At 39.4% G+C, this 16,237-nt stretch overlaps 1 protein-coding gene across 5 annotated transcripts in view; it reads right to left on the reverse strand.

Annotated features, from left to right (window-relative positions):
* Positions 1-16,237, reverse strand: part of LOC124606788 — a 93,594-nt gene that overhangs the window by 29,351 nt on the left and 48,006 nt on the right. For all 5 annotated transcript variants that reach the window (XM_047138855.1, XM_047138853.1, XM_047138854.1 and 2 more), the window contains exon 5: positions 3,010-3,152. In XM_047138855.1, the coding sequence (XP_046994811.1) occupies positions 3,010-3,152 (143 nt within the window). The remainder of the gene's footprint in view (positions 1-3,009; positions 3,153-16,237) is intronic.

Consider the following 16,237-nt stretch of genomic DNA (forward strand, 5'->3'; position numbering starts at 1 on the left):
TGGCAAGAGACTGCTATTTGTTGTTACTTACACTGCTGCTTTCTTTCATAATGATCAACAAGAACCAAATAATAGACTGCATATGATAGAACATGTTCTGAATGAGAGTTAGGCGAAAATTTTTCTCCGTTTGAAAATCTTTGCGGCCGCTTCTTTAGTACATCAAATTCTGTACAGAAATTAGAGTCATCTTAGATTTAAAAATCTAGTCAGTTGCCGTGCTTCATTTCTGACTGTATCACTATTAGGCATAAGAATAATACGAATATAAACATGACACGATACGTATATTCTTCCGCGTTTGCTGTTGTCTCACTCTAGTTTCGTAGTTTATTAGGCAGACAGGATTTAAATGAGATAGCAGCAAACACGAAAGAATACATGGCAAAATGTTTATATTCGTATTATTCTTATGGTGAAGAGAATACTGCATGTGAGACACATTTCATCAGGTTCCTATTAGCAACCATCTCTTCTCACAGGTAGGAAAAAAATTCAGAACGTCGAGTTGGCCACACTGACAAACATCCCAAACAATCTTGCCAGTCAGTTTTTCGTAGTACATTGAAATTCTGCTACATTCGAAGATGAACAGTACGGAATTTGTATTTACTTTGTTGGATAATGTATGAAAATGCAGTGGTCGAAACTCGGGGCGGAGAAAAAAAGCTAGTCTTCCACCTTTTTTTAAAAAATTTATTTACTGATGCAGAGGTTTTGGCGCCAGTATTTATCTTTGTGCCTACAAAGCATGCCTGTGTAGCGCTACATATATTCGACGGCAGAAGTCAGTTGTGGCGGCACCTACCAACATTTTTCAGAACTTCCGCTTGCTTTGCACTTGATTCTAAGCCGCAGGCGATTTTTTGGATTACAAAAACCGGAAAAAAGTGCGGCTTAGATTCGAGTAAATACGGTAAAAGCTCCTCCTTTAGCCTCTATGGGTTCCCTGAGTATGACCAGGGAGTGACTGCTGAACAAGCAATGGGGTGAAGGGCCACTGGTTGCGTCTCATGATTAGTGGGAGGCAATGCCTTAAAACTGCTTAGTTATGAGACTAGCCTTCTCACCATTAGCTACATACAACATTCCTTGTGAAACAGCTCCACATCAGGACACATCCTGCCAGCCACCATCAGGTGACAGATGGGGATCCTCTGTGGATCAGAATTGGCAAAAGGAATAGCTGGCAAGCTCTGCAGAGTCCTTGCAATGGGAGACCCCATGCCACCTGCCACCAATGTAATCTGCAGTAGCCTGTAAGGATACCATGATCAGGATCCTTGCCAGTGAACTATCTAGTAGCAGGTGCTATCTGGTGAGCCTTAGCTTCTAGAATGTTCTGTAATTTCCTGGTAGACAGGGCACTGTCATGTCACATTGACAATGTACTTCAGTAGCGAGCTCACGAAGGCAGTAGAGAGGGGCAGACTCATTCGAGTGAACACTTATGGAAAGAGAAGAGGGTCAGAAATATGTAGAATTAAGATAAAAGTGATTAATAGTGGAATGAGTAGAGTATTTCATTGAAACAGGAATGTCGAGTTGTCTGTGGTTTTTTTTACGGATGAACGATTCTTGGACTTTGTCACGTTAATCAAAGTGAATGGGTGCAACAAAGTTATGCATATTTTTTATTGCCTGTAAGTTGAATAAACTATGTTAAAGAGCATCAACTTTTATTTCCGATGAACATTGTATCTTTTACAATCAATTTTGTTGTACATGACAACAATCACATCCAGCACGGTTAGGCTGCAGTTCAGTTTTCTATGTGATCAAGGCTGACGTAAGTCTATCTCCCTATAATCCAAGAGCCAACCATTAGGATCACAGTGAGACTGTTGGAAATTACAGGGTGAGAGCTTACAGGCCATATGAAGTCAATCAACAGTGACCAATGCAGCTTCAGCTGTTTGTGAATGGCAGTCACCTCCTTCATCACAATCCTGCTTTGGGCACAATCCACAGACATATCTATATGTGAACACACTTCTTTCAACAAGTCAGAAATAAACAGAGGAATTAATTTCAAGCCTAGGTTGTGCTCGCATAAAAACGAAAGCAAGAGCAATGCAAGGTGCTGCAAGAGCTGCTGCACCTAATGCTGATATCACAAGATCTGAGGCACCACTGTTATTTAATAGTTACTGACTCAAATTATATCAGACAATAGTAGCAATAACAGCAGCATTCATTTATACTACTATGTCAATGCACGAGAACCTGCCTCTGGTGAATAAAAGAAACACCAATGTAGAAATGCAAAAAAGTGAGATGCACGCGTGCACACACACACACACACACACACACACACACACACACACACACACACACACAAATTAATTGCTGCTTACTTCCAAATGAAAGCATGCGACCAAACTAAAAGCACAATAACAAAACTACACAGCATTGAAGCATTGAAGTTATAACACAATTCAAACACATGCTGCATATCGATGGGTCACAAAGTCATGCAGTAAAATAGTATGACTTGTGAGGATATAGGATCCCATACAATTCTATATGTAAGCAAGCTATCTTCAAAGCTAACAGCACAATGTCATAGAACTGAGATAAAATAGATCAAGTGTATGGGGTATCACAATAGTATACAGAGATACAGTAAGGAATAAACAAACATGCTGCAAAATTCTATGCAGTGGAGGCATTCAACTTTTCAACGGACAATAAAGAAAGGGGAGGGCAAAGAGAGGGGGGGAGGGAGGGGGACAGAGAGAGAGAGAGAGAGAGAGAGAGAGAGAGAGAGAGAGAGAGAGAGAGAGAGAGAGGGGGGGGGGCAGGGGAGGGGGGGGGGATTAAAAGAAGGAAAACACATAGAAAATCGAAATCTGAAATGGTACATTAGTGAATGGAGGTAGTATGAACTGAAAAATTGGTGAAAGTACCATCAACAAAATAAACCAAATTCTTTAGTATCTGTTACAACTTTGTCAAGTGCTTCCAAAAAATCACAGCTACACAAAAATGGTCAAAACTTCTGCTTACTCTGTCAGTGGATCATATGCCTTATTCTCGGTGACAGTGGACACTGGAGTTTCATCATCAGAGTGGTACACATCATCATCCTGTAAGTCAGTGTCGTAGCAGGAAATATCAAATTCCCCTAACTTCAGCAATGCTACAGCATCCTGAAAAAGAGGGAAACAAAAAGAGATTAAACCTTTAATTTGGAATGGAAAATGAAGAAATTTATGCCAATTACAGTAACTGACAATGAGGATGACAGCATAATAATGAATAGATACAAAAAACATGACAAATAATAACATGGTGTCAGGAATAGGACCTATGTATGTTTCTGTGAAAAGCATTTTATTTTCTTGAAATGGAAAAGATTACCACACTTTCAAGAATTTCACAATGAGCCATTTCAGTACTTATTTTTACTCAGTACTACTAAGCATCTACAGCTGGATGACTTGCTAGCATAGCAGTAATAAAGTATATACACAAACCTTCCTCTTGAATTCTATCAGAATTGCTACAGTAGTTCCTGAAATTAACCTTCCATACAAACAGAAAAACAAGGGCGTTGGGATTGGATGGAGCATTGGGGGAGGACTTTATAATATATATACATGTCTGTTCTCATGTGTTAGACCATTTTCATCAACTATGTTTATGATTACAGACAAGGGCATCACCAGGAGGGACAGCTGCCTCCCCTATAGATCCGAAGATTTTTTTTCAATTCGTACTGTTCGCCCAGTTGGTGACAAAAGTCAGACATCCTGGTCATGGCTGCCTTCATTTGAAGAACAGCTGAAAATTAATTAATTCTGTATCTGAAAAAGGACACAACTGGCAAGATGCACTGTTGAACTGTGTAGTGTGGTTTGTTCGCTTTTACTTGATTTTTGTAGCTCTAAATTACACTAATTTTGCCCATTGAATGTTGTTTGTCAAGGTGCTATAGATCTAGCACAAATGCAAGTAACGTTTCATATTTTTGAACATATGTTTCACAATATAGTAACACCTCAAAAACGTAAAAACCAAACCATTGATTGGAGTGAGGCTCGGTGTAGAAAATGACCATTTGATGTGCAGCAAGCAATACGAGATTTAAGAATAATAAATTAAAAATGTGTTTAATTCAAGACTCAACAGGACATTGAAAACCATGAAGTGTATACAGTCATTACAACATCCATGTGATACACACAGACACTCTAGCCTCTATCTGTGATTGAGTGACTGAGCTCTATATATATTCAATAAAAGTTGTCATGACTCATGCAGTAGAGCATTCAACACACAGCATATCCCTCTTGCGTAGATTTTGCATTGTCACAACCGACAGGCTTTGCTCTGTTACACCGAATACCCAATAAATGGATGCACTATCTGATGCGACATTGCATTCTGAAATGCTATCGAACCATTTGTAAATAGTACCCTTCAAGTCTGTACCCGGTGAGACAAACGGCAAGTGAACAACAGGACACTGAAACCGTTAGGCAGGGCCCAGGTCTGAGGCAGGTAGTGCTCTAAATCCCTTTAAGTGGCTACTGGCGAAGAAAATGAATATTTGTTTGGGAAGAAAGACCAGAAAATGCTCTAAACCTTACCCTAACACTAAGTATTGGCAACAGACTAGCAATAAATGCTAGTGGGCCATGAGACCACACCTAGGACAGCAACAGCTTGATGGAAGTACAGAGCTGCAGACAGACGTACAGCCACACAACATGGATATCAGAAACTTTTTTGGTGAGTGACTGCTTTCAGTTTTTATATACATCTATTTATTATTACTTATTAGTGTTGATATAAACGTCAGTTTTTGTGTACTGTTAATTTGAGAAAATAGTCATTAATATTTTGAGACCATATTTATAATTCTGTTCGAAATTGGGGCTTTGATTAAGCCCTTTAAGTTGCTCACAAGCAGAGCAGCATTAAACCATCTGGAAGGAGCAGGTATAGAAAATAGGTGTGATCCCTGCTGACTTCATGTAATGATACATCTAATTCAATTTTTTGCTCTAAACAATAGTCATACGAATTCGCAGTTTCACTCTCTAACTAAGGATCGGCTATAAAAGCAGTGAATAAAAGAACAAATGGGTGAGGACTGAGAGTATCTCACAGCTCACAAACATGTCAGATGTGTCCAAAGTAAACCTCTTATTATTGTGGTTAAGCCAATACCCGAATCCATGCATACAGAATGGCCAGAATCAGAGGGAACCTCTTGATTTAACAGGAACTTGCCCATTATGCATCTACACAGTGACTTAATTTTTCTGCTGGATTGGAATTCTATATTCTACGAATACGTGAGACTGTAGAATACTTGCAATGACAACTATATGGATAGTAGGACATTGCTGCGGTGCAATACAATAGAGCTCAAATTGAAAGTAATGTGTTTTGGCACAGAACCAACACAATTTCTGTGGTAATTAAAATTAATAAAACCTAATTCTTTGTTCGAAAAATAAGTACTGTTACTAAGACATTCTAACCAATTTCTCAATGCATTTTACTTGACTTAGACCCACAGCAAAACATACTGACGATACCTGATCTCAACATTAATTAAAATTAGAGCTGCAATGTCGCACCTCACTGGTCCTCAGTAGGCCTAAATGATTGTTTTTAAGTGATTGTTTCTATTGTTTATAATAGAGGAAAACATTCCACATGGGAAAAATATATCAAAAAACAAAGATGATGTAACTTACCAACCGAAAGTGCTGGCATGTTGATAGACACACGAACAAACACAAACATACACACAAAATTCAAGCTTTCGCAACCCATGGTTGCTTCATCAGGAAAGAGGGAAGGAGAGGGAAAGACGAAAGGAAGTGGGTTTAAAGGGAGAGGGTAAGGAGTCATTCCAATCCCGGGAGCGGAAAGACTTACCTTAGGAGGAAAAAACCCACATCCTTTCGTCCATCCTTTCGTCTTTCCCTCTCCTTCCCTCTTTCTTGATGAAGCAACCATTGGTTGCAAAAGCTTTAATTTTGTGTGTATGTTTGTGTGTCTATCAACATGCCAGCGCTTTCGGTTGGTAAGTTACATCATCTTTGTATTTAGATATGTTTCTATTGTTTCTAATACAAACTTCTTCCTATCAAAAAGTGTGTAATAAATAGAGTCTTTACTATTACTGTAGATGGAAGGTTTCATTCAAGCATCTTGCTATTTATTATTAACTAGCTTTTTATTGTGACCTTCCACGCGAGTGAAGAGCTGGTGCGACCTACAATAATCAAAGCTTTGCATGCAGGCACATTTCATTGTTCACGTAAGGAGACAATGCCCTACGGTGTGCAACTACGCACGCTTTTATGGCAAAAATGTGATAACTCAACTTCTAGGCTGTGTAGCAAGATGGAACATGTACCAAGATGAAACATGTACCAGATTATTTAGTTTTTGCATCAAGCACCTATTAACATACTAACAGACAGACAAAAAGTCTAAAGTAATTGTTTTGTTGCCTATTTCTGTTACAATGACCGCTCATTTTAAGTTTTCTTAAATATCTCCTATGTATAGACATTGCCAATTACAATTTTAGTTATACATGTAGATGACATATCATGAAAGAGAATTTGCATATTTATTGCTAACAATTCCATATTTCAACAGCTGTTTGAAAATTGTCAGTTAAGGAAATGCTTATCTTGCTTTGATGGAGTTGCTCTTGGATCAACAGCTAAGGATGCACAAATCTGAAGGCCACCCCTTTGGATGAACTAGGGTCTTCAATAATTGGGTCAACGGCGCCTTTTGTTACTATCTCACTTCATTTGCTCATATAAAAATAAATAAATAAATAAATATTAATTTTAAAAAATAGAATAAAAGAGACTTCTGAAAATTCTCATAGATTTGGAGAAAAAAACAATAATTGATTCTGATTCGGTAACCAGCATGCTTTTCAGCAACTAATCTAAAAATAACTTCTTGGCGACCTATATAATGATAAATTTAATGCTGGTATTTGCTTCTTCCCGTTTTTTCCTTTCTGAATTTCACTTGGGCTTAGTTATCAATTTATGAGTTCTGACTGGTGAATTTATTTCATTAAACTTCCTCAACATACCGGTTGCTATAATGTAGTACAACAAACTTCCTTGCAAACTTACTAAGAAAATGTATCGTCTCTATGGTAAGCAAATCAACAAATTTTATCAATAGATAAATAAAATTTCAATGCTATAGTATGTTTCTACAATAATTCTGCAGTAAGTTTAAAGAGAAAAAGGGCAGAAGACAGAAACATTGATAGTGAGAAGCCAGATAAAGATTGCAATCAGTAGGATGAAGGGATAAAGAACGAGAAAGAACTGGATTTCGCAGTCTGAGATTCTCAATCTAGGAAACTATTTCAAAAGCCTGAAAGTGATGCTCTACCTTGTAATGATTATGTGGGTGTCGTTATGTCAAAATCCAGCACTTCAAGATGTATGTTTTTCATGGAGTCAGGGGGAAAACTTTGGAAACTGTTGACTTTTCTGGTTTCCCCACAATCTGATAGTCAGATACAATTCAACAGCATCTCCAAAGTGCACAAAGTAACTAGCCTTATGTACTTTTCCTACGGTACTCAATGCCAATCCTTAATATAAATCCTTTTCTACAGATCTGGAAATGGACCCAGATGCCAATTTTGGAATGAACGACTGCAACCAAAATGACATTGGCCAATATGTCAATTGAGCGTCAATTATAACGACCAAACTGAAGAGAGAACTGCTTGATAATTGTTGGACCCTCCAGTGTCTTATGACTTTATGAAAGACGCAACGTATTTAAAACGGAAATTCAGTTATTCTCGGTTGGAGACTTACTCGCCATGGCTTGTACATTCCTGTTCAAAAAAGGAACCTCCTACAAATACTGTGTATTGTTTCCTCCAAATCCTAAATGTGTCAGGGGTGTATAGGGATCATTTCATTGTTAGCCCATTCTGTAAGTTTAAAGATGTACATGAGCGGTGCAAAAAGCACATAGAAACTCACTTCCCAAAAATTGGCTTTGGAAGCTGTTAGGGCATTTGTTGCAAGTGTGCCAGTGAATGTGCAAATCCACACACATTCTCAGAAAACATTTGAAGAAAACAGGAAAATTATTAAATCCATTATTTCTTGCATTACATTTTGTGGGACTTACAACATAGATTAGGTTAGATTCAGTTTTTGTTCCATAGGCCCACCCAAAATATGAGATAATTCTCGTGGGTGTGGAACATGTCAGAAAGTATAACATAAAAACATAAAACATTTGAATATAATACTTACTACCCTGATCATTTGTCAAGGAGAATACAATGGTGAATACAACGCGGTAAACTGCAACAGCTTATATTTACAGAATTAACACGCCGTCAGAATGAAACATTGTTGTTGTTATTGTTGTTGTTGTTGTTGTGGTCTTCAGTCCTGAGAGTGGTTTGATGCAGCTCTCCATGCTACTCTATTCTGTGCTAGATTCTTCATCTCCCAGTACCTACTGCAACCTACACCCTCCTGAATCTGCTTAGTGTATTCGTCTCTTGGTGTCCCTCTACGATTTTTACCCTCCACGCTGCCCTCCAATGCTAAATTTGTGATCCCTTGATGCCTGAAAACATGTCCTACCAACCGATCCCTTGTTCTAGTCAAGTTGTGCCACAAACTTCTCTTCTCCCCAATCATATTTAATACCTCCTCATTAGTTACGTGATCTACCCACCTTATCTTCAACATTCTTCTGTAGCACCACATTTCGAAAGCTTCTATTCTCTTCTTGTCCAAACTATTTATTGTCCATGTTTCACTTCCATACATGGCTACACTCCATACAAATACTTTCAGAAACGACTTCCTGACATTTAAATCTATACTCGATGTTAACAAATTTCTCTTCTTCAGAAATGCTTTCCTTGCCATTGCCAATCTACATTTTATATCCTCTCTACTTCAACCATCATCATCAGTTATTTTGCTCCCCAAATAGCAAAACTCCTTTACTACTTTAAGTGTCTCATTTCCTAATTTAATTCCCTCACCATCACCTGACTTAATTCGACTACATTCCATTATCCTCGTTTTGCTTTTGTTGATGTTCATCTTATATCCTCCTTTCAACACACTATCCATTCCGTTCAACTGCTCTTCCAAGTCCTTTGCTGTTTCTCACAGAATTACAATGTCATTGGCAAACCTCAAAGTTTTTATTTCTTCTCCATGGATTTTAATACCTACTCCGAATTTTTCTTTTGTTTCCTTCACTGCTTGCTCAATATATAGATTGAATAACACCGGGGAGAGGCTACAACCCTGTCTCAGTCCCTTCCCACCCACTGCTTCCCTTTCATGTCCCTCAACTCTTATAACTGCCATCTGGTTTCTGTACAAATTGTAAATAGCTTTTTGCTCCCTGTATTTTACCCCTGCCACCTTCAGAATTTGAAAGAGAGTATTCCAGTCAACATTGTCAAAAGCTTTCTCTAAGTCTACAAATGCTAGAAATGTAGGTTTGCCTTTCCTTAATCTAGCTTCTAAGATAAGTCATAGGTTCAGTATTGCCTCACGTGTTCTGATATTTCTACAGAATCCAAACTGATCTTCCCCGAGGTCGGCTTCTACTAGTTTTTCCATTCGTCTGTAAAGAATTCGCATTAGTATTTTGCAGCCGTGACTTATTAAACTGATAGTTCGGTAATTTTCACATCTGTCAACACCTGCTTTCTTTGGGATTGGAATTATTATATTCTTCTTGAAGTCTGAGGATATTTCGCCTGTCTCATACATTTGTTCACCAGATGGTAGAGTTTTGTCAGGACTGGCTCTCCCAAGGCTGTCAGTAGTTCTAATGGAAAGTTGTCTACTATTGGGGCTTTGTTTCGACTCAGGTCTTTCAGTGCTCTGTCGAACTCTTCACGCAGTATCATATCTCCCATTTCATCTTCATCTACATCCTCTTCCATTTCCAAAATATTGTCCTCAAGTACATCGCCCTTGTATAGACCCTCTATATACTCCTTCCACCTTTCTGCTTTCCCTTCTTTTCTTAGAACTGGGTTTCCATCAAAGCTCTTGATATTCATGCAAGTGGTTCTCCTTTCTCCAATGGTCTCTCTAATTTTCCTGTAGGCAGTATCTATCTTACCCCAAGTGAGATAAGGCTCTACATCCTTACATTTGTCCTCTAGCCATCCCTGCTTAGCCATTTTGCACTTCCTGTCGATCTCATTTTTGAGATGTTTGTATTCCTTTTTGGCTGCTTCATTTACTGCATTTTTATATTTTCTCCTTTCATCAACTAAATTCAATATTTCTTCTGTTACCCAGGATTTCTACTAGCCCTTGTCTTTTTACCTACTTGATCCTCTGCTGCCTTCACTATTTCATCCCTTAAAGCTACCCATTCTTCTTCTACTATATTTCTCTCCCCCATTCCTGTCAATTGTTCCCTTATGCTCTCCCTGAAACACTCTACAACCTCTGGTTCTTTCAGTTTATCCAGGTCCCATCTCCTTAAATTCCCACCTTTTCGCAGTTTCTTCAGTTTTAATCTACAGTTCATAACCAATAGATTGTGGTCAGAGTCCACGTCTGCCCCTGGAAATGTCTTACAATTTAAAACCTGGTTCCTAAATCTCTATCTTACCATTATATAACCTATCTGAAACCTGTCAGTATCTCCAGGCTTCTTCGATGTACACAGTCTTCTTTTATGATTCTTGAAGCAAGTGTTAGCTATGATTAAGTTGTGCTCGGCGCAAAATTCTACCAGGCAGCTTCCTCTTTCGTTTCTTACCCCCAATCCACATTCACCTACTAAATTTCCTTCTCACCCTTTTCCTACTGACGAATTCCAGTCACCCATGACTATTAAATTTTCGTCTCCCTTCGCTATCTGAATAATTTCTTTTATTTCGTCATACATTTCTTCAATTTCTTCGTCATCTGCAGAGCTAGTTGGCATATACACTTGTACTACTGCGGTAGGCGTGGGCTTCGTATCTATCTTGGCCACAATAATGCGTTCACTATGCTGTTTGTAGTAGCTTACCCGCATTCCTATTTTCCTATTCATTATTAAAGCTACTCCTGCATTACCCCTATTTGATTTTGTGTTTATAGCCCTATAGTCACCTGATCAGAAGTCTTGTTCCTCCTGCCACCGAACTTCACTAATTCCCACTATATCTAACTTTAACCTATCCATTTCCCTTTTTAAATTTTCTAACCTACCTGCCCGATTAACACTGTTATACACTATTAATAAATTTAACATACACAAAATACCTAATCTTGAATGTTGTGACCAAGTGCTGTCAAAACTGAAATCTAACAGACATTTTTACTTAAGCTGGCTTAACAGTCTCTGTTAAGATATTCATCTATAGAGTAGAAGGAGCTGCCTATCAAAAAGTCTTTCAAACTCTGTTTGAACCGTGGTTCATCTGAAACAAAGTGTTTGGTGGTTGCTGGCAATTTATTAAAAATGTGTGTTTCTGAATATTGGACCCTTTTTTGGACCACGGTAAGTGATTTTAGGTCTTTATGTACACTCCTGGAAATTGAAATAAGAACACCGTGAATTCATTGTCCCAGGAAGGGGAAACTTTATTGACACATTCCTGGGGTCAGATACATCACACGATCACACTGACAGAACCACAGGCACATAGACACAGGCAACAGAGCATGCACAATGTTGGCACTAGTACAGTATATATCCACCTTTCGCAGCAATGCAGGCTGCTATTCTCCCATGGAGACGATCGTAGAGATGCTGGATGTAGTCCTGTGGAACGGCTTGCCATGCCATTTCCACCTGGCGCCTCAGTTGGACCAGCGTTCGTGCTGGACGTGCAGACCGCGTGAGACGACGCTTCATCCAGTCCCAAACATGCTCAATGGGGGACAGATCCGGAGATCTTGCTGGCCAGGGTAGTTGACTTACACCTTCTAGAGCACGTTGGGTGGCACGGGATACATGCGGACGTGCATTGCCCTGTTGGAACAGCAAGTTCCCTTGCCGGTCTAGGAATGGTAGAACGATGGGTTCGATGACGGTTTGGATGTACCGTGCACTATTCAGTGTCCCCTCGACGATCACCAGTGGTGTACGGCCAGTGTAGGAGATCGCTCCCCACACCATGATGCCGGGTGTTGGCCCTGTGTGCCTCGGTCGTATGCAGTCCTGATTGTGGCGCTCACCTGCACGGCGCCAAACACGCATACGACCATCATTGGCACCAAGGCAGAAGCGACTCTCATCGCTGAAGACGACACGTCTCCATTCGTCCCTCCATTCACGCCTGTCGCGACACCACTGGAGGCGGGCTGCACGATGTTGGGGCGTGAGCGAAAGACGGCCCAACGGTGTGCGGGACCGTAGCCCAGCTTCATGGAGACGGTTGCGAATGGTCCTCGCCGATACCCCAGGAGCAACAGTGTCCCTAATTTGCTGGGAAGTGGCGGTGCGGTCCCCTACGGCACTGCGTAGGATCCTACGGTCTTGGCGTGCATCCGTGCGTCGCTGCGGTCCGGTCCCAGGTCGACGGGCACGTGCACCTTCCGCCGACCACTGGCGACAACATCGATGTACTGTGGAGACCTCACGCCCCACGTGTTGAGCAATTCGGCGGTACGTCCACCCGGCCTCCCGCATGCCCTCTATACGCCCTCGCTCAAAGTCCGTCAACTGCACATACGGTTCACGTCCACGCTGTCGCGGCATGCTACCAGTGTTAAAGACTGCGATGGAGCTCCGTATGCCACGGCAAACTGGCTGACACTGACGGCGGCGGTGCACAAATGCTGCGCAGCTAGCGCCATTCGACGGCCAACACCGCGGTTCCTGGTGTGTCCGCTGTGCCGTGCGTGTGATCATTGCTTGTACAGCCCTCTCGCAGTGTCCGGAGCAAGTATGGTGGGTCTGACACACCGGTGTCAATGTGTTCTGTTTTCCATTTCCAGGAGTGTAGATTGTTCTTATTCCTAGTATTGAAGCTATGTATTGAACTAGTGGTTGGAAATAGAGATGTATTACTTGCAACAAATTTCATTAAGGAATAAATATACTGAGAAGCAGTGACTAGAATACAAAATTTCCTTGAACAGGTTTCTACATGATGTTCTTGAATTTAAACCACAAATGATTCTTATCATATGATTTTGCACCCTAAAAACTTTTGCTCGGTTTGATGAGTTGCCCCAGAATATGATCCCACATGACACAATAGAATGAAAGTAAGCAACATATGTTGGTTTTTTTATATTTATATCTCCTACATCTGACATCATTATCACTGCAAATACAGACTTGTTTAGGTACTTAAGCAATTCTGTGATATGCCCTTCCCAACTGAATTTATTATCAAGTTGTAATCCCAGAAATTTAACACTGTCAACCTCTTCGATCTGCATGTCTTCATGTGTTATACACATGCTGGAAGAAAATCTCTTGCAGTTTCTGAACTGCATATAGTGGATCTTCTCAAAGTTTAGTGACAGTGACTTACCTTTGAATCAGTTACTAATGTTGGTGAAAATTTGATTAGCAGCTGTTTCTAAATCTGTACTTGACTTGCTACTTATTGCAATGTTTGTATCACCTGCAAACAAAACAAACTTAGCATCTGGCAATGTAACAGATGAGAGGTCATTAATGTACACAAGAAAAAGCAATGGACCCGAGATGGAACCCTGAGGAACGCCACATGTAATTAACTCCCAGTCAGATGAAGACTGACTGTTTACTGCACAGGTATGTCACAATGACACCCTTTGTTTCCTGTTAGATAGATAAGACTCAAACCATTTCACAGCATTGCCAGTGACACTATAATATTCTAATTTACTCAAGAGAATGCTGTGGTTCACACAATCAAAGGCTTTTGACAGGTCACAGAAAATGCCAGTAGCCTCTAATTTATTATCTAATGAATTAAGTACATTCTCACTGTAAGTGTAAATAGCTTTCTCTATATCAGAACCCTTAAGAAGTCCACACTGTGACTTGGACGATACATTATTTGCAGTCGGATGCTTAAGGAGACACTTGAAGACAACCTTTTCAAATATTTTTGAGAAAGCCGGCAAAAGTGAAATTGATCAATGGTTTGATGGTATCTCTTTATCCCCCTTCTTGTAAAGAGGCTTAACTTCAGCATATTTTAGCCAGTCTGGAAATGTTCCACTGCTCTTAGAGGTAAGTACTATGGTGAAGGAGTTATTGAAGGGTTATATAAGGAACAGACTGAAGCAGGAGACATAGTTCTGAAATACCATATTGAGAACAGGGAAAAAAATTCAAGCTATCGATCAGTCCATATCCAAAATGAAATTATCGGAATATGTGGGGATGTTCTAGGCTAATATTAAAGTGAATGTGAAAAAAGGCTGAATTGTTCAGTATATTACAATATGAAACAGCTGATATTTCTGGAAGCCAACAGTTATCTATTGGTGTTCGGTATTTCAATGAAGAATCAAACAAAGTTGAAGAAATGTTTTTGACTTTGTCAAGCTGAAAGCTCTAGATGCTAAATCCATTGCACAGATCATCGACAAATTTGTGTCAAAAGTAAATCTTGACCCGTCAAAATGTGTTGGTTTGGGATTTGATGACTGTTCAACAATGGCCAGTAAACACACAGCGGTTCAAGCAATCTTATGCAAAAAATATGCGAAAGCTTTATTCTTTCACTGCTCTTCGTACAAACTTAATCTAGTGATCAATGATCTCAACAAATTTCCTGGTATTTGGAACGCCATGGGAACCATCAAAGACATTATTAATTTTTTTCATGAATCAGTGCCCAGGAGGAAGCTTATATCCAATATTTCATTGTTGTGTGAAACAAGATGGAGTGAAAAGCACAAAAACATCAGACTTTCAAGGAGTATTTTCCTACTATAACAGAAGCCTTAGAAATCTTATCAAGTGAAGGAAACAGTTTGACCTGAAAATACGCTTTTCAGTGCCATGCGGTTGCTTCTGGCTTACCGTTTATTGTTAGCATAATTTTAATTGCCAAATATTCTGCTTTGATGGAAACTGTGGTTCATATCCTGCAGTCCATAACTTTAGACACAGTCAAGGCCTCGCAACACACAAAATTAATTTTACAGTTGCTGAAAATTCACTGTGACAATGCAGAAAAAGTAACAGACAAGATTTTGAAAGAAGCTATGGGCACTGCAGAAAAAATCGGTCTTGAAAACATAAAACCAATGCCACGCATTGCTGGAAGTCAGCAACATCAAAGCAACCCTCCTGCAAAAAATTGATTGGAGTTTTGGAGAAGGTCATTTATAATACCTTATTTGCACTCCATTATTACCTCTCTCGAAGTGCGTTTTGCTAATGAAAACACTCCATAATTCACTTTACCAAAATTACATCCAACACAAATTAAAACCATATCAGTTGATGAAATTATAGGAGCCTGTGAAACCTTTGCCCAATTTTATGATTTGTCAAACATTAGAAGTGAAACTGGAAAAAAACATGGTGGAATACACAGAACCAAGAGGAGCTAACTATTTGTGATATAATTATAGAAACGAAAAACTTCTTTCCAGAAACATAAACAGCTTTGAAAATTTTGATTACTCTCCCTTGTACAACATGCACTGCCGAACAGTCTATTAGCAGTTTAAGACGAATGAAAACTTCGTTGAGAAGCATGATGGTAGAAAGTCATCTCAATGGCCCAGCAATGATGGGCATCTGCAGAATATTAATTTTTGACAATAAAGAAGTTTTCATTGACAAAATGTAGCAGAAATTTACAAAAAGTCTGTGAAGATTATGTTTTTACTAATTTCCCTTAAATTTAAGTCATTTAAGATATTCATTTTATTTTTTAGTAATATTAACTGGTAATAAACAATTTCCTACTTGAATCATTACACAAGAATTTATTCATCTCTTCATCCTCTTTCTCACACTACTCCCCTAACATATTGGCTGGTGACCATCTTGTGCTCAGGGGGGCCGCTAGGACCTACGGGCCCTGGGAAAGTGTTCTTGGGCCCCTTCCCAAAATTTTTCATTTTAAACTTTGGTTTTTTGGATAAACTCGGCAAATTTCAATGCAAAAAAATCAAACAACGTCCTTCTTAATGCTCACAGTTTACATAAATTCAACAGTATTTTACATCAATTTAATCACAAGTTATGCATGTATATGTGTATTTTAAACAATCCAGCAGGCTCAGTGAGGGCCTCTTCCCCCAGATTTTGGTTG

Source organism: Schistocerca americana, chromosome 3 (genome assembly GCF_021461395.2).
Source record: "Schistocerca americana isolate TAMUIC-IGC-003095 chromosome 3, iqSchAmer2.1, whole genome shotgun sequence".
Classification (NCBI taxonomy): domain Eukaryota; kingdom Metazoa; phylum Arthropoda; class Insecta; order Orthoptera; family Acrididae; genus Schistocerca; species Schistocerca americana.